Genomic DNA, 22,791 nt, shown 5'->3' on the forward strand with positions numbered 1-22,791 from the left:
GAGCACAAGGTGAAGAAAGTTTGCGATCTGAGGCCGCAATGTGCTCACTATAATATGTCATCTTTCAGAAACAGACAGAAATGGTAGAAAAAGTCATTAATAAAACCAGCTGTTAATTCAGTGGCTGCTGCCCACAGTGGTCTTATAGTTAATGCCTTAACCCATGTTAGACAAAGTTGAAAAACAATTTAAAAAAGAAGAGAGTATAATGCTAGTGTAGGAACTAATTCCAGTGCACACGTGGTTTTCTGTCCACATCAAGGCATTTTATTGAGGTATAAACTTTGCAGAAGATGAGGTAACAATTTGCATAGGACTTATGCAAAACAACTTCGCAATTAAAATTTACTTGGCATTAACTCCTGTAGGTGGAGAACGGCTGATAATTCCTCCATGCTAGATTCTCCTCACTGCCCAGTTCTGTTAATGCTAGTGGTAGGACCGCAGAGAAGGTACAGCAGTTGTAGCTCATGAAACCAGTCAGACTGTAAATGCTTTCATATGTTTTACAGCTTCTTTTCAGTGGTTTGTTTTAAGAGATTCCTGAAACAGACAACGCTTGCTACGATTTAAAACAAGCTTGTCCAATGCAAGAAAGGGGGTGCTAATGTTCTTGTAGCAATGACAGTGGGGTGGGTGAGTGTGGGTTTGTTGTTGGATTTTTAAAAAATTAAAAAAAAGCTTCTTTAAGTTATTGAAAAAAAAAAAGCCCCTAGTTGTCAAAATTAATACTTCGAATTTGGCACTTGAGTTTGAAGTTGTCAGACTTCTTAAGGCTAAAACATGGAAGAAACATTCTTGTGCTATTATGTGCTCCTCTTACATACTTATGTAAAAATAAGTACAAGCTCCATTTCCTTAACTTCAGATTTTAAGAAATTCTATCGATGTATCTTTAGTGCAGCTCCCCTGAAGGCTCCTTTGAAGTTTGTAAAATAATTTCACTTTAGTCATAAAAAATATACAGAAAGTTTCCTATGAAAAATTCAGTTACTATTTGACATGTAAAACATTCCTTGCTGGTGAATGTTAATATTCTAAGACCTAGTAGCAATTCCTGCAGACAGTAAGAATCATGATATCATTAGCACTATACTATAAAATGTACACAAGCATATATAGAAAAATACCCAGAGAAACAACAGATGCCCACTGAAAGTCATTTTTCTAAACCAATTCAAAAAGATTATCAAAATACAAAACCAGCTTTAAAAAACCGCCTGAGGTAAGAGTTAAATGCAAATAGCAATCTTTTTCTTAAAAAAATAGCTGTATCAAAATTCTAGGTACTTAGAAAGTTACTTACTGTCAATAAAAACTCTTACTAACAATTGTAAAGAGTACTTCAACTAATACAAAACTATATAAACATTGTACACAAAGTAAAAAGTACAACACTGTACTTTCATTCCATTTAAAAATATATAGTTATGACAATTCAAACTTTAACCATTCACACAGTTAACTGGCTTTGGATTGGCTGCTACTGTTGTCCATGGAACAGTCAGCTTGTTCTGCGTGCTGCTGACTTTCAGCTGTGCTGGGACACGGCATTTTACCACGTCCATTTGCCTGAGTAAGTCGTTGGCTGTAAAACAAAATGTAAGCTTGAGCCTTGCATACTTCTTCCATAGTGCACATGTTGAGTTTCGAATCATTGCAGTGTACCCAAAATCCTGCAGTGAAGAAATACACCAGAAAGCATCATCAGGGCAGTGATTTGAGGTAACTGCACTGTATTAAATAATTAATTAGTGCATCCCATTTAACAAGTCGTGTAGAAACAGTACCGTGTTTCAGTTGCTCTAGTAGATTTGCCTCTACATTTTAAAAGCCCAGCTTAGCTTCCTCAGATTTATGAGGGTTTATAGCCAGATGATGTTTTAACAAGCCAATACAAAAACTGAACTGTTTTGGTCTACAGAACTGCAATTCTCATTCCAGGCAGTTCAGCTACAAGTGACTCCCTTTTGCGTTTGAGAAAAGAGAGTAAGCTTATCAGCCTAGAATTACGACCACCCCGTTCTCCCACACTCCTGCTTTCACAGCTGGTTCCTACCTCCTTCTGAATTGTAGCAGTAGGCAGTGTAGTGCCCTGAGCCAAATCCTTTCCCGTGATGCATTACGACAGCAGACAAGTCATAGATAAAGCAGTCGGGTAGGAGGGACTTGAGGGATTCTCTGCAGCAATAAGGCTCCATGTTCAGCATTTGATCAAAATTAACATGTACACCAATTTTTTCGCGATGATTGCGTCCTGACCACCTGGAAAGTAAAGTCAAATGAAAACTTACATTTCTTCAAATAACATAGCATTCTGCACTGTCTTTTAACATAACAAGTGTTATCTTCACGATTGTCTTTGTGTACAAAATAAATGCCAATTTTTATACTTTTTTCTAGGCTTTCCCTTGTCCTTTATTTTAAGGCCTTTTAAAACGTGTCTATGGTACCTACTATTCTCATCTTCTGAAATATCCATCTTAAGATCTATGTAATGGTGAGTGGGAAGTACTTCCCACGTGTTACGTCTCATTGGTCTTTCTGATTTATTCTGCCTCATTTTCAGTTTCCTTTGCATTCAGGACAGACTCTGTACTAATGTGTGGACTAAGAGGTCACAGAGATGCAGTCTCCACTTCCTTACTCTCAGGCTAATTCTTTAATGTATTTGGTTATATGAAGGTTATGTGAGACTCCCACTGAATGTAATCCTGGCTTGTACAGTACTGAATACGAGCATTTACTCTACCTGAAGATAACACAAGATTAATTTTTACCAACAGAGTTCACAGCAAGGTTAGTAGGTTTTTACTGAAAAGAAGGATGAAATAATTTCGGTATTAGAGTAGCAAGTAGTTGGAATCCAAAAGGTCAATTTTCTACTTATAGCCTATCTTATTGATGTTTAAATTAGACAAGAAAAAGAAGTTTCTCAAAACTATTGCCCATCATAATAGTAAAGGGAAATGAAACTGGTGCTGAAAAACATTGATCCCAAACCACGGAAGAGCAGGACCCAGTTGGTCAGTTTGCAACGCTGGTTGTTGTGGTACTACTTACCTAAACCGTTTAAGGTGTAATCTGAGAACCTGAGGTAGTCGACACACCATAAGCTGCTTCTGAGCTTCTGTGAGTATAACTGGTTTAGAAGAAAACTTCCTTCGTTTTGCTGAGGCCAAACACACAGTTACACAATACAAATCTCAATAACAGCCTTGTATTTCACTTTTAAGATCTATCCACCGAATTTGTGTGGACCTAAATATCTATTGTATGTGCCTCCTTAAAAAGGATACACTCTGAGAGCCGTTTTGCAAGGATTATTTTATGATGCGAGTATAAAATACTTGTGGTCACTTTGGTTAGTCACCTTAATTTAAAAAGCTGATGGGTTCTTCAGCTGGGAGTGTCAGAATCCCCATTACTGTGTGATCAGAACTTTATCTAAGAGAAGCATCACACTTTAGCACATCCTCTGAACAACTCCATCTTCTAGATGGTGAGTAATAGCTGCCAAGTGACCACACCAGAACTTCATTCTCAACATAATTTTAAGGCTTCTAGTATTTTCCTTCCACGCTTTCACAGTCAGTTTATATTTTACACAGAGAACGTATGCATGAGTACATACTGCCTTTACTCACTGTTGCACTGATCACATGCATATATCTTTCCTTCCAAAGCTTCAGTTTCTGTAAACTTGGCCAGCATTTCTGTCAGCAGACATGGATACTGAGTCGACATCTCCTTGCCATTGCAGTGATACCTCTCAGGAAACTCCAGGGACAGGTCCCAAAAAGGCTCTATGGTATTGGATTTATTGTCACAGGCAAGACATGTAACCTGTAAAACAATATTTCACCAATTGCTTACACTCAAAAACTTACTTTGCTAACAATGTACCATAACATAGGTCTTAAAGAAAAAATTCCCTAGAGATAACTGATGCAACCAAAGACAAGACACAGTCATTTAACAAAATTAATGATACACCCTATTTCTTTTCTCTGAAGCCGCATGTCCAATACCGTTATCACAAATAGGTAAGTGTTCTATTGTTTTACTGACAAACAAAAGCAGCATCAAAATGGTCTGTCTGGGACTGTCCAAGAGAAAACAGCTGGTGGAGTCTCGGGAGTCTTTTCTCCAAAAAGAAACACTCCAAAAGGAAAATTTACATGAAAGAGAGAAACTTCAGTTTAGGTTAACTTTAAAAAAAAAAAAAAAAAGCTGGGGATTTTAAAGTCATATCCTTCTTACTTTGTAAGTCTTCCAGGGAAGCCTGGATTAGGGAGCACACTTCTTCAAAGAAAAATTAACAGGTAAAAATAATTTATTTCTTCTTTCAGTAAGTTGATCCATCGTCACACTAGGGAAAGGACAAGCAGTAAGACAACATAAATAAAATGTCAAGAAGTGAAATGAGTCAACCTGGAAAATGCAGATAATACAGCAGGGGACAACTAATTTATGATAATATTCAATATTTAGGAAATTAAGTTAAAAGCAGTAGCTCTTCTATGCTGGAATGGCAACACACTAGGTGTTGATCTGCAATGCAGTCTTCTAAAAGCCAGCTCAAGCTGTTTATAGAAGAGTGTCACATCATTTGAGTCTTCCTGCAGAGGACCTCCACCCTTCCATGACCCATGTGGATGAACAACTTCTATTAGCAGCTGAAGCCATGCGGTAGTGAAACTCCATGTAGACTGTAACAAGCATAGTTCATAAAGGCTATAAGGAAATACCAGTAAATATAAAGTGTGCGAGACTGAAGAAAGATATGTTCACCTTGGTATGTTGAATGCAACAATGTACAATACAATCCTGAAGAGTCATTACCCGAATTTTCTACTGTTCATGTATTTATTGGTTTAGAAGTTGCAGTTCACCACTAACTCAAGCAGCTCTAACCTCAAGGAAAGACGGATTCTGAAAATAAGTTGATTTTTAATCAGGCTCGGATAGATAGCATCCAACATGTTCCCATCCCCTCCCCCAACAACTAAACCTTCCCACCAAAAAGACTAAAGGAACTCAAAACTTTCATATAGGACCGACTGTCAAGATAGTGTTATATATCAGCTCAGAATAACAACCAGGTGTGATGAGACACCACCATTCATGTTTTACAGTAAATGGAATATCAAATATCTCCTTATGTTTGCACCACAAGGGTAAATAATTGCCAAATTAAATCTCTAGAAGCATGCTTCCTATTTAGGAAAATATCACGAGTCATTTGGAACAAGTAAAACAAAGACGTAGTAATAAAGGAATGAAAATCCATGAGGGATCCAAATATTGTTATTTCACAGGCACGCCTTTGTGCTGCTGTTCTGCATAAATTCGGTGTAGTTCTCTTCAGTTAGGTTGGTAAGCCTACACAAGTGTAAAAATGCACTCAATTTTTGTTCAAGAGCTCCTTTATTTTCCTCTGAAAGTTTGCTGTTATGCAATTATTCACCCTGCTTTGTCTGGTATTTCATGATCATTTATATAAGGACAGATCTGTCACCTTATGGAACCTTCCTCCTAGGTGTTTATGTGAGTAATTATTTAATGCATTCATTAGTTGCAACAGCTTATACGTGACCTATGCATTAGCTACCTAATGCGCACGTCTAGTTGTGCACCAGCGTACGTGTTTAGCAGGGAAGTTAGTGAAACTGTTAGCTGCTTTAAGCTCTGAGAAGAAGAAAATGCCACTGCCTTGTTCTTAGAAAACAAAACTTCAGACTTCCACAGCAGAAAAGAGGAGAATCTTTTGTTTTAATTTACACTGACAGGAGCTTCTTTTGTAAGTGCTAACATCTGGCAACGTTTCAAAGCCACAAACTATTAGTAATTCAGAGCTGGAATCTAGACTTGGAGACAAAATGATATGTTTGGCCACAGTTCAAGCTAACTCCAGCATAAACACAGAATGACTAATAGATTTCTGCTGTACAAATGGGTGATTTTGTTGGGCCAAAAGTTTATTTAATTGATGAGTTACTTAAGAATTTTTTGCACATGAATGCACACTGAAGATTAACGGGCTCAGGATGAAGTACATACATGCACTCAGTACAGATAATTTTAACAATCCTGAGGTTTTAAATTTAGTGTGTAATGATAACAAACTAGATTAAGATCCTCTTCCCCAACTAGATGGTAAGTACTACCCCAAAGGAAAAAAAAAAAAAACAACTATCCAGCTTCCAATTTTTGCCCCTCAAAAAAACAAAAAAGGTGAACCAATACAATAGCACTGCTTCTCATTTTGTCATGCAACTGTGAGCAAAGCAGATTTGTGTTGACAAAATCCTGTACTGATAGAGAGCTGCACTTACTTCCTCAAATGCACCACACTCTTCCTCACCATGAGGCTGCAGCAGAGTTACACTCTTCAGAATTATCTGGGATTTGCATACTTGCCCACAGCTGAATAACCTGACATATTTGGATAAGCATACACCCAACTGTATCAGGCGCAGCACGCTAACTGCTCCTGTTCACACTCTCACTCAACGGTAAATGAGAGGTAAGTCAGGGCTGGAACAAAGGTTGGAATTATTTTTCTTAGTCAGGCCTGAGCTTACAAATTGGATTAGTCAACAAGTAGGAGGATCCCTACCCTTCTGTGGAATCCGTCGGCACTGGCCTGTCCATCAGCACGGGCTTCACAACACTCCCATCGCTTCTCTTTCTGTCCTAAATGGGACTCCTTCATCTCACACTCCACTGCCATTCACATGGTACAACACAGATTTTCTTTTTTCATGAAAAGCACTGGAATTGTATAAACTGCTCCAAAGTTGGTTGATAAAGATGTGCGGGTTTTATAAAAAAACTAAACAAAACAAAACCCAAACATGAGCTCAAAGGGCTGGCAAAAAGCTTATGTATCTGTCCAATGTAACTTTTTATGGTATGAGTATGCATGACAGGAATAGGGAAGTAGGCCTGCTCCAGCAATCTGGTTAGTGACAGGTATCTTTTTATGACTACATTTGACAAATTCAGAGTTTGATTTTACTTCCTCATTATATTCCATAATTGGTATTTTAAGAAGCCTCAATGCTGTCATTTATAACAAAGCTATACGAGAAGTTTACGTTAGAGCAAAGAAAGTAAATTACTGTTTTTAGCTAGTCTGAAAACTCTACCTTATGTTCCCCCTGACCACCCTCTCATGCCTTGAATCACGGGTACTATATACAATTGTTTGGTTAAAGCTCAGTATTCAATCATGGGCCAAAGGCCAGGCTGAAAAGAGCTGGATCAAATTGCTTGATTGAAGTTAAGCACGGAGGCCACTCAGACAAGCATCATTGTGCCCACAATAATTTGATGGACAGCCACTGCCCCGGATGGCATTCAGCATAAATGCAGCCCAAGAGAATAGTTAACATATTGCTGCAAAAGCAGCCAACTCCATAATCAATGGTTTTGCCTACATTCCCCACACTTCATCGAAGAAACACAACTGTTACCACCTCTGCTCTAATTCTTTTTTGGTTTTTAAGAGCAGTAAGATGGCCAGTCCCAGTTTTGTGCTTTCACTACTATTTAAGCTCTCACTGCATGAGACATATATACAAAGCGTAGTAACTGAACTTTTCCACAGCAAAGTAATCAAAGTAGAATACTGCTATAATATGGAATTCCACATGACAATCCATACTGTAATTATTCAGTTATAAAAAAACCTAAACTTTGTAGTGATGCACATACGGCATCATCAAAATGATCGGTATCTATTTAACAGAATAAAATAAGCATAACCACAGCAAACCGTGGTCTGTGATGCAATGGCCTCCTTGAGGCCAGATTATCTTAAAATGCCTTCCTCTAGTTGGAAAGCAACTTCACAACCATTCTGTGGTGAGTCAGGCTACACATAAAAGCACAGAAATTAAGACTGGAATTAAAAAATCATGGAAGTGCAAATCCTCCTCCTACCTACCAGAAGTTCTCATAGTTTTTAATAATCTTTTCAGTGGGAGACTTAATACCCAGCCCTGCAGGAGTCACCCTCACCATTCTCCCCCCAACTTTAACTTTAACCCACAGCATACTACCCAAAACTGAAGGGCTTCAAACAACCCGAAGGTTGCACATTTCCCCTTCTCTCAGCCAACCTGTCCTGAAATACACCAGTTGAGCAAGCAAATGGCACAAGACTTACAAGAAGTGGGGCGCTGCCTTTTAAAACTCGACATGTTTACATACTACGTTGGTTAGAACCTACTTCACGCACTGGGTCTTGGCATATTCCTTTCTCTGAGCACTGCACACACTTACTCTGCCATGCTTGGCAGGGCTGGGGGAGGCATTTTGCTCAGATTGCATCTTAAACATGACCAGAAACCAATCAAACCTTTTTTTGTTTTGGGTGTTTTTTTTTTAAGTATGCCTAGAGATATCAAAAGCTAGTTCTTACTAGACATTGGTACAATAAATGGTGAATTACGGGAGGGTGGGGAAATCACAGCCCAAGATAGGTTCATCCTAAGAAGAAACGGTAACTAATCACAACATTGCTTTAGAGGAAACTCATTACTAAATCAGCATAGGTATTGCTCTTCACTTTCACTGCTATGTATGTTGCTGTAACAGAAATCTAGGCAAAGAGCATTACCTAAGGCACCAGATTCAAACGCAGTGGAATCCTCACAATGCGCCTTCAAACCCCACCCCAAATAGCTTCTAAAGGGTTCCTCACCACTCCAAAGATGTTAAAATGACATTGGCTAGGTATTTCTTTGATCACTTATATTAAATTTGAATTTACTCAACAGCACTCCATAAAGAAATCAACAACTACTTACTGCTTTGTAACATGCACCAGTTCAGTAAAACACTACATTCATAATTCAGCGTCAGTTTTCTTCCTTGAATGAGGTGCCCAAGCAGCTTTCACATAAATCAGCACAAGCCCAATTTTTTCCCCTCTCTTACTGGGCCTTTTTTAGCCACAGGAAATACTGATTGCCCTTCTTGTTCCCTTTGCGTTGAATTAGAAGCTATCCCTGATTAAACTGTAAGAATAGAGGGAGCTGGCTGATGATGTTGCAAGGCCATTCTTCATCTTTGAAAGGTCCTGGCAAGGTTGTGGCAATCAGGGGAGGACAGAAAGCAAGCAAGTGACACTCCTGTCTTCAAGGAGGAGGATCTGGGGAACTGCAAGTCAGTCAGCGTCACCTTGGTCTGTGAGAAGGCTGATGGAGGAAAACCTGGAAACCGTTTCCAAAGGAATTAAGAATAAGATGATGATTGGGAACAGGCACCATAGATGGGAAAATAATTCCTGACCAACCTGACAGCCTTTGTTGTTCAGTGAGATGACTGGTACAGATAACCAGTGGATGAGTGGAAAAGAGTGGATGTTGTTTATCTTGACTTCAATGAGGCTTTCAACACTGTATCCCATAACATCCTCACAGGAAAAAAAAAAATGAAGTGCAGGCTAGATAAATGGACAGTGAGGTGGACTGAAAACTGAATGACCTGTCAGGTTTAATGGGTTGTGGTCAGTGGCATGAAATGCTGCTGGAGCCCAGCCACTAGCAGTGTACCCCAGGGGTTGATACTGCTGCCAATTCTTTTAAAGTCTCAGCAAGTTTGCAGATGACACAATCCCAGGCAGAGTGGCTGATAGACAAAGGGGGTTGTGCTGCCATCCAGAGGGAGCAGGACAGGCAGGGGAAATAGGCCAACAGAAACCTCGTGCAGCTCAGCAATGGGAAGAGCCACATCCTGCGCCTGGGCAGGAATAACCCCAGGCACCGGCACAGGCGGGGAAGCAGCTCCTGGGAGAAGGACCTGGGGGAAGGACCTGGGGGACGAGCCCACCATGAGCCAGCAACGTGCCCTGTGGCAAAGCAGGCCAACAGCCTCCAGGGCTGCATCAGGCAGAGCATCGCCAGCAGGTCGAGGGAGGTGATCCCTCCCCTCTCCTCAGCCCTGCTGAGACACAGCTGGAGGGCTGGGTCCAGTGCTGCATTTCCACCACAAGATATGGCCTTACTGGAGTGAGTCCACCAAAGGGCCAGGAAGGTGAGCAAAGGGCTCGGAGCCCTTTCTGACATACGAGGAGAGGCTGAGGGAGCTGGGAGTATTCAGCCGGGAGAAGGGAAGCTCAGGGGGAGCCTTATCCATGTCCGTAAGCACCTGATGGGAGGGGAGTAAAGATGACGGAGCCAGGCTCTTCTCAGTGGTGCCCGGCGACAGGACAAGAGGGAAGAGGCACAAACAGAAACACAGGGGGTTCTGTTTAGACAGAGGAAGAAACTGTTTTTAGCGTGAGGGTGGTCTGGCACTGGCATAGGCTGCCCAGAGAGGTTGTGGTGTCTCCATCCTTGGTGCTGTTGAAAACTCGACTGCACACAGCCCTGACCAACCTGTTTTAGTACACCCTGTTTTGAGCAGAGTTGGACAAGATGATTTACAGAGGTCCTTTCCAACCTCAACAATTCTGGTTGTACATACATGTGTGTATGTGCACAAGTAAACATGATCTTAACTGTCAGGAAGTTATAAAAATGAAAAGTGAAAGCCAAGCAACTGAGGGAAGGCACACAATGACAGGTAGTAGAAAGTTTTCTAAAATCATAATTTGATCTTTAGTGACTACTTTGGACAAATTATTTTTTTTATTATTAGACTCAAATATACCTTTAGATCTCTACAGAGGAAGAAGCTGTAACCCTAAATAAGAATATTGGAATTAAGGAGGAAAAAAAAACCACACAGACACACAAAAAAAAAACCTTAGTCAGGGCAAACCACTCATTCTGTTCCTGGAGTTACCCATTACCTAGTTCAGTATTACACAAAACACTAAAAGATTTCAAGCAGTAGATGAGGAACTTTAAATCAGCAGAGGACATAACAAAAGAAAAACAACTAACTCATAAAAAGTGCAATTGTTTTGACATCCCCTAAAGCTTTTTCTAGCTATCAAAAAGTAATCTGCATAAAACCTCACACACCCAATTTTCATCTTTAATGCTAAATTCCATTGCAGTGCTGAACCAGGCAGCCATTCTAATAACAAACTGATGGCAAACTCAGGATTTACTTCTCTTCAAGTTAAAATAGAACAGTTAGAAGAAGAGGGAAAATGTTTTATTGCACATGTGAAAGTGCTATAAAGCCTAAGCAAATACACAGCTTATTCGCATTTTAAGTGATCCTGTGTAGTTCATAGTATTCCTGAGGTTTGAAAGTCAAGAAGACTGACTTCACTATCTCACAGAATCAAATATCTTTAACTAGTATTTTTCAGTACTAAGAGATAGTAAATATAATAACATTTTTAGTGATCCTAAAACAGAAGGCAACTGCTGCTGAGAAACAAGCTTCTCAGTTTCCCTTATTCACTGAATTAAGACGTAGTTTATAAAATACTGTAGACTAAAATCCCATCCTATTTTCAATAAATGCAGCAGGCTATGGCTCCAACTATTTTCTAGAGACAAACTGTAATACTGTTACAGCTTATAGGGAAAGTTAAGCATACAAGGACAAAGCACACACTCCTTGCTTTTAAGAGCTAACAATGTCAAAGGTGTGGTGATATAGCAAGAAGTCTTTCATATTTTATTTCAGCCTTGCATGGATGTCTTCATGCCTTTTTTGTTAACTTCATCATAGCAGTTTGTGCCAGTTCTGACAAAAGCCTGGCAAAATCACAATGCAGGAATCTTAGTGAGGAAAGCAACTGATTAATGGTTTTTAAAGCTCATCCTTCCATGTGCAAACACTAGGGTCTGAATCATTAAGATTACCTGAATAAATTTTGTCAAGGGAGAACTGTAAATCTTCAGGGGTTACCCTTTTCTTTTAATATTTATCATGTTCAAAAGCCCTAGTGAAGACGACATTGGAACAAAGGAGTGGCAGAAGACTTCCAGTGTCGTCTTCACTAGCGCTTTTGAAGACGAAGGGAACATTCCCGTGCACCAGCACAGGCTGGGGGCTGAACTACTGGAAAGCCGCTCTGTTGAGAAGGACCTGGGAGTGCTTGCTGGAAAACAAGTTGATCATGAGCCAGCACTGTGCCCTTGTGGCCAAGAAGGCCAACAGTATCCTGGGGTGCATCAAAAGGAATGCGACCAGCAGGTTGAGAGAGGTTATCCTCCCCCTCTACTCTGCCCTCGTGAGACCACATTTGGAGTATTGTGTCCAGTTTTGAGGCCCCCAGTTTAGGAGGGACACGGAACTGCTTGAGCAAGTCCAGCAGAGAGCTACCAAGATGATCAGGGGACTGAGCATCTCCCTTATGAGGAAATGCAGAGAGACCTGGGTGCATTTAGCCTGCAGAAGAGAAGACTATGGGGGGATTTCATCAATACCTATCAATATCTAAAGGGTGGGTGTCAGGATGATGAGACTGTACTCTTTTCAGTGGTGCCCAATGACAGGACAAGGGGCAACGGGCACAAGTTGGAACACAGGAAGTTCCACTTAAAGATGAGAAAAAAATTCTTTCCTGTGAGGGTGACAGAGCAGTGGAACAGGCTGCCCAGGGAGGCTGTGGAGTCTCCTTCCCTGGAGACATTCAAAACCCACCTGGACATGTTGCTGTGCCCCCTGCTCTAGGTGTCCCTGCTCAAGCAGGGGGTTGGACAAGATGATCTCCAGAGGTCCCTTCCAACCCCTACCATTCTGTGATTAGGAGGCAAAGCGTTGGACACTTGTCTGTGGGAACTGTCTAATGAGCCAGGACAAATTCCTACAGATAACAGTCTCAATACTCTTTTCCTTGTTCCTCTCACTTGAGGCATTCTGAAGTTCATCAAGGCTGTATTTTGCACACAGACATTGACCAGCTGCAGTAAAAGAGCTGTGTAGTCACAGAAGTCACAGGATAGCTCAAAACTGTTGAATTCTCTTTCAGTCTTACTCATTGACACTTGAGTGAATTCACTGTCCCGGCTCCCCCCCTCCCCCCCCCCCCCCCCTTCGTTTCAGGAAGGTGGGACAGTTTCTATCACAAAGCTAAAAACACGTAAAAGAAGAGGTACTGCTGAAATAATGCTTAGTGTCTTCAGGGCCTTGAAAATTCTTCCAGAAAATAAGTCCTGTTAGAAAACTTGGAATGCAACCAAGCCCTGTCAGTATACTTAAGCAATTACTTTGTTTTACTAACAAAGTCACTATTTTAGAGAGGAATGTGACTTTCAAATAGAGCACTTTAATGACATAATATACTAGAGACTTACATTAGCACAACCCTGATACAAGATATGTTAACTACCCTGAGGAAAGGAAGTATGCCAACAGAAATGTTCTTACACTGGGCCAAATGGAAGCTAAAGCATTGTCTGGTTTTATCAGTAGATATATCAGTTTCAAGTAGTTATGGGAAACCTAAGATGACCTAAAAGCTAACATATGCTGCAAACAATCCTAATTTAAAAAGTCCTGTTATCTTATTGTAAAGTTTATAGATACCATAGCAGTAAACAACCCCACCTTAGTCAAAAACCACTTGGATTTCTAGCTTCACATACTAAAACGTTAAACCATCAAATAGTCAGAATAATTGGCACACCCACATTTTTGTTAATTTGTGTTAAACCTCTGCTCCTTTACACAACATATCCATTAATGCTTCTGACTCCCTCAGTAACATGTGCATGTGTACTAAAGACCAGTTCCAGGGGACTAAGACTTCTCAACCTCTGTTACTGCTGCGATGTGGTTAGTTCTTAGATTAATTCAACAGAACCCAGCATTTGTTTGTTCAGTCAGTTCTCAGACATTTGTACACGCACACAGTTGGGATATGCATAATAGTAAGTGGACACACTGAAGTACTTAACAGGAAGCCAAGGAGGAGAAGAACAACAAAGAAGAGTAGTCAAGCAGATAAAAGGAAAACAACCATTGCCCCCACCCCACAAATTTGGTTCCTGTGTTGACAGAGCCTTCTATCTTTGTGTTGTAACAGAAAAGTAGTATTCCTGTACATAGCATCATGGCAGGCAATCACTCTCTAGTAATGGATCTCAAATCCAAGCTATTTACAGAAATAATTCCTTGCTTGGCATCCACTAGCTAATCAGTTTCCATTCAGATGAGAGTAACACCTTCCTTAACACCTTTTATCTGGTATCGCTACAGTGATAAGCCAGATGCTTGAAATTGTAAATTCTTTATTCCTGCAAATTAGTTGGCACTTAATAGCAAAGTCAGATATTTCTCAGTAGTTGCAAAGGTGTGCTTTAAGATACCAGATTTAACGCTTTTTCAGGTGACTCTTCTACTGAAAGTTTAGGAGTACCCAATGACCCATCTTCTGAAATTTTGTATATTATGTCCTTGCCACCCCTCCTCAATAGTTATTAACCTTTGAAGTATGCCCATCACTGACCAGTATAAAGCCATACCTACAGATCATTACACACCTTAAAAAAATTATAAAACATACCTGACTTAATAGCTGTCCATGAAAAATGTTGTTAACCACATTCAAAACCTGTTTTATAAGTTTTCTTTGAGAAGCAGGGATGAGAGCTGGGTATCTGGTCCCTGTAGTCTCCAGTTCCTGCTGCACTTTATCCAAAAGTTCACAGAGAAATTCCTGAGCATCTTGTTGGGCATACCCTCTGAAGGCTGGAATTAGTCTCCACACAGAATGAAGCATGGCAAAAGGAGACACCAGCGCCCATTTGCCAGACCACATAACTTGGAACAGAGTATGCAGCTCATGACAGAGAGAAATATGCTTTGAACTGGGCTCCCTGGGTTGAATAAGTTCCATGTTTCTACTTTTTGATGCTCCTCCACTTAATCCAGAGGATAAACTAGGCCGCCTCACAGAAGAAGATCCCTTTACTTTCTCTTGGTTCTCATTCACATGTAATGTTGAGGCAGCTACTGACAGATGTTTAGATGACGATCTGGTTTTCCCATTGGTTGCTGTTGCCAGCAGTTCCTGAGTTTGGTTGAGATCAAGCTTTAAAAAGCATTCTCGAAAAATAAGTAAGTGACTTAATACCTGCAGGATAGAATTCATATAACATGTATTTCCCAGGTTTCTCAGTCCTGTTACCCCAGGAGTCACCGTGGGCCTTCGTTTAATTGGAGAGTCACTTATTTTTTTCAATCTTACTTCATCTGAGGTATATGTTTTTTTCAACTCTGCCACAGATTCCATGATCTGTGATGTTTTTTGCAGGCAGGGTGCTGTATCTGAGGACATTCTAATCTGATTTTGTAAACGACTGCTCTTTCTTGGAGGCATCTTTTCCATCTCTGCTTTTAACTCACGCTTTCGTTCTTGTCTTCTCTTCCTAGCTTTGTCCCTTCTTTCCTCTGCTTCTTCCCGACGCCTTTCTTCTTCCAAAATCTTTTTCCCAGTAGGTGTCAACTCAAACCATGATCTGAATATTTTGCCCAGGAACGCATGCCGTCGGTGCCAGAGAGCTGTGAACATGCGATCTTCGTTCCGAAGCAAGGCTTGGGCACCACCATGTGAAAGATAAGAATCATCGCTTGTACCCATAGAACGCAAAGTCCTCCCACTTCGAGTAGTGCACTCATAGTTTTGACTCTTGATTGCACTTAATGTACTTCGCAACAGCTTTAAATCACCAGTTGCGTTATCATTAAGAACATAATCATCACAGAGATAACAGAAAACATACAGCTCATTTACTTCCAATGCCACTGGGTGACTGCTCTCCTGAAAGTGCTTTAGTGCATGTTCTTCAATATACCTTCCACATGCCACGTGTGAGCAGCTGAGGCACGCCCACACAGATTCGGTAGTATTGCAGTCCATGCAATGCCATTTCTGAGGATTCAGAATGGAGTGATCTTGGGCCAGCCGCAGGCGTCCTATGTGCTTACACTTATCCATTGTTAAAACTGAAATTGCAGAGATATGCTGGCAAAACACATCATCCAAACTATCTTCTGCCCATGATATTTCAATCTGCAACTTAAAAAAAAAAAAGGTTGTAAGTTACAGCTCATAAATACCCAACTGTATCACTTTTACAGGTGTCAGTACACCAAACTCATACTTGAGGTTAAGATCCCGATCTCCATCCAACTAAGTTCCACCAAACATACAAAGGCAGTCAGTCATGTGGAGCCACAATCAACATCATCAACAGCAGTTCAAAATTCAGACTAAACGGTCTGAATACCACTGTTTATATTCCCAGTATCTTCTCCCTCAGGACTGAAGTGTATGACCTACATTTTAGACTGGGCCCGGTTTTCTCAGAAGAGCACTGAATTAGTTAAAAGACACTGTTACAGAGTTTGGATACACACACAACTTAAAATAGGACAGGTTGCCCAGAGAAGTTGTGGATGCCCCAACCCTGGAGGTATTCAAGGCCAGGTTAGATGGGGCTCTGGGCAACCTCATCTCGCGGAAGGTGTCCCTGCCCATGGCAGGGGGGTTGGAACTAGATGATCTCTAAGGTCCCTCCCAACCCAAACTACTCTGTGTTTCTATGATTCTAAAATGCTCCTATTAATTCTATCCCCGAGCATACAGGTGCAGAAATGCAAAGTTCACTTAAATTTATTATGTTTACACAGTGCCAACAGTTCAGACAAATGAGCCTTTATACAACTCAAACCCTTAATTAGACCACACCTTTAATTAAATCACTGCACCTTTGTGCTCAGGCAAGCCCATTATACCAGTGCTTTCTACAGTAACGTATCTTTAGTAAGTACGTTTAAACATGTCATCCTGACACCTCTGAAAGAAAAAGAATGACCTGGAAAAGTAGAACTTAATTTCTTCACAAGACAGAAATACCATCAGATATCTACCTCTGTTGCTGCAAACTTTATAAAAAAAAACACTACACTTTGAACAGATCTTTCTAATCCAAGTCTTTAAAAAACTAATTTAAAAATTTGGCTAGCACTGGCTTACATCCTTTAATAAGCTTATGTGATAGCATGTATTTGTTTAAAGCGGCTGTATTTGCTTTCTCCTATAAGGTGCGTTTATCTAAAACAAACGGGCAGGCTCTGACTAACGAAAATTAAAGAGAAACTAATTCATTCTCTCTTTAAGCTTTTACCATCTTTCTTTTGACTGTCTCTACTTGAGAGAGATCTAAAGAGAAACGACGCGTCAGTAGGTGACTATATTTGATCTGGGTTGCTCGTGCCCACGATGTCACTGACTAGAAGGGCTAAGTAGCACACACCACCAGTATCGTTATGAGCAATACTTGCTAGATGAAACGGTTAATTCATCTGAGGAGTACCAAGGGTTTGTCAAACACCCAGGCTCTGCCAAGCAATACAAGTTATGCCATTACAAATGCATGCAAACTGTGGACCTGGCCTAGACTGCACCATATCAAGGTCCAGGATTCTATGTTTTATAGATAAGTAAACTATGCTATGAAAACACTGAGTGATTTAAACAACTCTAGATAGAACCCAAAAGGTTATATTCCAGCTCTTATCCTTGAATATGCCAATATTTCTCCATTTTCACAGTTCTGAGATACACAAGAATCAGTTACTCAATTTAGAACAGATGTCTGGATTAGAATAAGCAATTAGATTGAGGGAACCCTAACATACGACAACATGACACCGCTAAGGAAGGGAAACAGGTAAAAAGTTGCAGCTGGATAGCAAAGAAGCTTTAATTTTCATCTGGTACTTAGATAAAAACTGTGTTTAAAAGATTTAACAAAAAAAGGGCTTGCTTTGGTTAATTGGCCCACAGCTAGTGCCTTTTAAAATGACAATACAGATACCAGCATTAAGAGCTATGATAACTCGCTAAGCACATAGCATTGGATGTGTTGTGTAGGTCTAATAAAAAAAACCTAACAATACTACAAATAAAAATAATACTAATAAAAACTACTTAAGAAAGTAATAAAGTGTACACAGTTTTACATGCCCATATTAATCACTCCCATTCAATTTATTTAAGAGATGTCTCCAGTCCATACTGACCTCACTGAAGAATTTCAGGCACCACGACCTCTGGGTAGCCATTCAGTAATTCCCAGATTAAGTACCAGCCATAGTGTGTTACGGGAGGTCGAGATCCCTTGTGTGCCATGGTCAACAGATCACAAAAATAATGGCTTGCTGAACTTTTTCAGCTTGCTAGCATCCATAACATTCACTCCTTCTAAAAGGCAGTCTATTCATAGGCTGCTAATGAGATTCTTTTACAAATAGTTGTGCATACTAAGTTTACTTTTTATACTATCTTTATAAATAAGACCACTAGCACTATCACATGTCTTCTCCTAGTCTGACAACCTGTTTTCCCCAACAAAGCTGAGCTTTTCTAACACTGACAAAATTCCAATAAAATTCAGAGTTGGACCATGTCCATTAATCCCTCCTGGTATATTAAAGTAATAGCTATGTAAAGCATGCTGTGAGAACTAAATACGGTAGACAAGATTTTAAGAGACAAGACTCATCTTTTTGTTTTTGGGCTAACAGAAGTAGATTCCCCTGCATAATATATCAGTAACGGTCCTTTCCAGCAGGCCAGAAAAGAACACTAAACCCTGCCTTCCCACAGGGCTGTCACATACAGAAACGCTGTCAGTCAGAGTACTCTGACAGGTTGACCTTTCTGGTTTTGTTAAAGTCACTGTGTAAACACTGTGCCTTATTTTTCTCTCTTTTTAATATTATGTGGTTAGAAGAATTGGTTTTCTCCATTTCAAAATTATTATCGAGAGTGAAACTACTTACATGCCTCAATGTAAGTAGATGTTGGATTGAGGACAAAAGTAGTCTGCTGATTTCAGGACGACCACTGTGTAAACCAGGGTTGCACAATCAAGCTCTTCATGCAAAAGCAACAGGATTCTACGAAAGCGCAAGATCAGTGCCTTGAAGAGAAAAACCTAAAGCCCCGGCTCCCCCACCAGCAACCAAGCCAGCATGACATTTTCCCACCTACGTCGATGTGTGGAGAAAGTAGATGGGGTGAAAGGGGGGAGGGGGAGGAAACCTCTTAGCATGGGAGAAGTCTTTCTTTGAAGCAAATGCAAAGAAATCAAAATGCAGAGTTTGGTCGAAAAGACAGAAATATCTGAAAAGACTGGGGTAGAGCTAAAAGTACAAAAGTGAGACCAAGAAAACTCAAACTGAATGTCAAGCAGCACGCTGACAGGCAGAATATTTTAAGACGTAGAGCACTTAAGTCCTGAGACTACAAGTCACAAAATTTTAAAAACTTTACCTTAGAACCAAGACTTGGCAAGATAGAACAGCTCTGGGAAAAACAGGAGTGAAGTGACAGTTAATGGTGGAAGAAACCTTAAAAATACCGTGTACTCATTCCCACGCCTACTAGAAAGCTGCAGCTGGAACAAAATAGTACAAGCAAATGCTACAGCGTCAAAATTCCCTAAAGAAAGTTATTCAGCGCTAGTTTCTACATTCTTCTCTCCCGAGGTTCAGTTCTGTGCACACACACAAAGAAACTGTGAATTAGTTGACCAGCACTTCAGAGATCAAGCCCCCCTGTGCTCTTAGCACAGACCTGAGCTGAAGTAGTAAGCAAAATAACAAGTACTAACATACAGAATAGCACTACTGAAAGCATTGTCTGGGAAAATAGAGATATGCAAGTCTTTTACTGCGCCGAAGTTTCACAAGGAAGAAATAAAGATATACGGAACAGGATTTTTTTTTTCCGTTGAACCATATTTCAACCTTATTGACATGCTCATTTCTTTAGTTTCACTGAAGAATGGCTGGCAAAATGTACATTTTGGAGTAACCAATGAGCTGAAAAAGTACTCGATGTCAAAAACCAACAACTTAGAAGTCGAGAAAATATGTTTTTCTTCCATTTGTGTTCCATGTAAACAAGAAGTTAAGATTCATCTTGGCAGTTGATAAATTTAAAAAATGTAAGGCTAAATATAAACAAAAGGAAATCTTTTTCCCTTAGTCACTACTTTCATAATTAATTGTTTGGCACGTAAATGAAAAAAAATCAGTCCATCTCAAGCGTCTGGCTAGAAATGCAGTATATAGTTGTACTAAAATATATACACACGCGCCTGTGTGTGTGCTCGTGTGCGCCATTAATATTCTGGCTTTTAAATCAGGTGACAGTTTACCAAGTGATTTTCATCAGGTTCCGAGTACCTGTTTAATATCGGGGGGTGGGGGGGAACAACAACAAAAAAAACCACCCCCCAGGAATCGTGGCTACTTTATCAACTGAAAGTCTTGGATAACAAGTAGGCTAACTAGAAGGCAGATGTAGCACTTTACTGGTTTCTTGAACAACTTTTTTTTTTTCTTTAAGAAAACAAGACCACAAAAGATTGATGTGCATAACTCCAAGCTGCACTACAGTCCAGCAGGCATAACAGTAAGACTTAAAAATCAAAGCAGTACTTCAAAAAGAAATTTTCTAAGTGATTTCCGATTTTTAACGGTACAGCCTTTGGCAAGGAACCCACCCAGCCTTTCTCTGGAGACGCACAGATCGTCATTTAACTTCTGTTTTCTCTTTTTATTCCGCCAGCTAAGGGATGCCCACACAGCATGCTGCCTAGAGTAGCCGCTCACACCGGGACACCAGCCCCGGCCCAGCGTCGCATTCGATGTCCCGTATTGCAAATACCCGCGCATTTCCTGCGGTTGAGAGTTCAAGGTAAACAAACAGTTCAGGCTGAAGCGTTTTCACGGAAGCATGAAAAACACAGCATTTCTGGATTTACACTTGACAGTTCTTCCCGTGTAGAAGGACGAGCGCCCCTGGCTGCGCTGACAGCCCCTCGGACAACGCCGGGCTCCCGTTCCGACGGCCCCCGCAGGGCAGGGCACCCCGGGTAGGTTCAGCCCCGGCTCCATGCCGGGTACGAGCCTGCCCACGGCTGTCGCGACGGGAGGTCCAGCGCTTCCCAGCGCCCCGCGACATGGCGCGACTCTCGGCCTCTCCCCGACAACGAGCGGCACAGACGGGACCCGAGGGGCTGGCCCGGCTCGGCCGCCCCGCTGCCCGCTGCCACCCCTCACCTCGGTGCCTTCCCGACCCCTCCGGGACCGCTGAGGGGACCGGGCCCGGCGGGCTCCCCGCCACACACCGAGCGCGGCCGGCGCTCGAGGACGGTCCCGGGGGTCCCGCTCCCGGGCCAGAGCCGCTGGCACGGCCGCGGCCCCTCGCTCCCCCCCCGCCCGCTTCGCCCCCGCGGCGACGAGCGCCCCCTCCTCAAGTGCCCCTCCGCGGGCACAGCGCCGCCACCGCCCCTCCCCGTGGGAAAGGGTGTCGCCGCCGCCGCCCCCCGCCCAGCACCTGTGCCCCCCCCTTCCCCCCCGCCCCGCGGGGCTCCCGCCGGGGCCGCAGAGCCACCGTCCCGCTCCCGCCGGCCGCCCCCGCACGCACCCGTCACCCGCCGCTGCCGCCATCTTGGGCGCCCCGAGCCGCAGCCTCCTCGGAGCGGCCCCTCGGCGACGTCAGCGCCGCGCAGAGGCCGCCCCCCCACAACCCGCACCCCTTCACAACCGCCCCCCCTACCGCCCCGCACGGCGCGGGTATCCCCACTCCTGCCGCCCCCGCCTGCCCACGGGCGGGGACCGAGCATCGGGGGGTGGAGGGGGGAACGCCGCTCGGGACCCCCCCCCCCCAGCACACCCCACACACCCCCACCCGGGTCGCCACCGCCGCCCCGCACCCACCTGCCGAGCGCGGGGCGGGAAGCGCCGATGGCCATGTGCCGGCGGCGGCTCTGTCACCGGATTTGTAGCGGCAACCCAAGTCCTTCCCACCTCCCCTCCCACCTCTCCCGGCCTCCCCCGCCCGCCGCCGCCGCCGCCGGGCCGAGGGCAGGAAGGCGGGCGGGAACGGCGGGGCCGCTGCCTCGGCGGGACGGGCGGTGTGAGCGGGCTCCCGCGGCACCGGGGAGCCGCCGCTGCCCCTGGGACACCTGTTTCCCCTGAGGCGGGCCGGTACCCAACCGGGAAGAAGAGGGCTCTCGGGCTTCCCGGCAGCGGGTTTCCGTATTTTCCCTCCTACATTTCACTCGCGTTTTGGCGTCGCCCTCGCTGGGCCAGAACAAGGGCCCTGTTCGCTTTTCCCCGGGGCTCGCAGGTGCTGCCAGGAGCCGCTTCCCGGCCTCACACAGCCGCCCGCGGCCTGCCCGCCGAGAGGCGAGCATCACCCGCACCTTGCGGGGCATCCCAGCTGAAACTGCCTCGCATCCCTCCGTGCGTCGTGGTGGTGGAAACTTGGGCAAGGCGGCTCACATGGGGGAAAATAAAAAAGTTCTTATCAGGCCCCCTGTTCCCCATCTATCGAGTACTTTTTCAGTCTCAGGTTTCATTACAGAAACTTAAATAGGCAAAAACTTGTAAACTCACACCCTGCATCTGCATCTGTCCTGTTTTGTAAACTTGAAGTGTCTTTACACTGGTCCTTTTAAAACTAAAGTTTCTGAAATGCAGCCGGCTCTTTTAGCAGCTTTCCAGTTCTGCTTGTCCTGAATTAACTTGTACTTGCGCACGCCTTTGGCTCTGCCCCGGGATGTACTGGGCAGCCGTGCACAGGCTGCCTGTGTTCAGAGCAAGAGGTGTCTGGTGAAAACCCCCTCCTGACCGGGCTGATGTTGTTTTTTGCATCCGTGCTCAAGAAGGTTGGGTTTTGGTTTATATGAACCTGCCCAGAAAGATGGTACATGGTGCTGCTAGGGATTGCAGAACGTGTTTGTGGGATGCGTGTGCTGCTTCTTAGCCACAATAAACAAGCGGTGTTTTGATGCAGAGCACGAGCGCTTCAGATTCCCTCCTCTCCTTTTGGATCCATTATGC

The 22,791-nt window shown here is 42.9% G+C and overlaps 1 protein-coding gene across 7 annotated transcripts; it reads right to left on the reverse strand.

The window, feature by feature from the left end:
* USP44 (ubiquitin specific peptidase 44) lies at nucleotides 1-21,747 on the reverse strand. Of its 7 annotated transcripts, none has more exons than XM_064451137.1 (6): nucleotides 21,664-21,747; nucleotides 14,429-15,943; nucleotides 3,648-3,846; nucleotides 3,064-3,172; nucleotides 2,060-2,265; nucleotides 1-1,588 (listed from the first exon to the last, which is right to left on the reverse strand). In XM_064451137.1, exons 2-6 carry the CDS (start codon nucleotides 15,860-15,862, stop codon nucleotides 1,446-1,448), a joined length of 2,091 nt encoding a protein of 696 aa, XP_064307207.1. In that variant the 5' UTR covers nucleotides 15,863-15,943; nucleotides 21,664-21,747; the 3' UTR covers nucleotides 1-1,445. The 7 variants fall into 7 exon arrangements, with proteins under 7 accessions (XP_064307207.1, XP_064307172.1, XP_064307188.1 ...); XM_064451102.1 differs by having other exon boundaries at nucleotides 5-1,676; XM_064451118.1 differs by having other exon boundaries at nucleotides 5-1,676; nucleotides 14,429-15,937; nucleotides 21,664-21,739.
* Nucleotides 21,748-22,791: the final 1,044 nt, after the last annotated feature.

Source organism: Phalacrocorax carbo, chromosome 1, assembly GCF_963921805.1.
Source record: "Phalacrocorax carbo chromosome 1, bPhaCar2.1, whole genome shotgun sequence".
In the NCBI taxonomy this organism is placed as follows: Eukaryota; Metazoa; Chordata; class Aves; order Suliformes; family Phalacrocoracidae; genus Phalacrocorax; species Phalacrocorax carbo.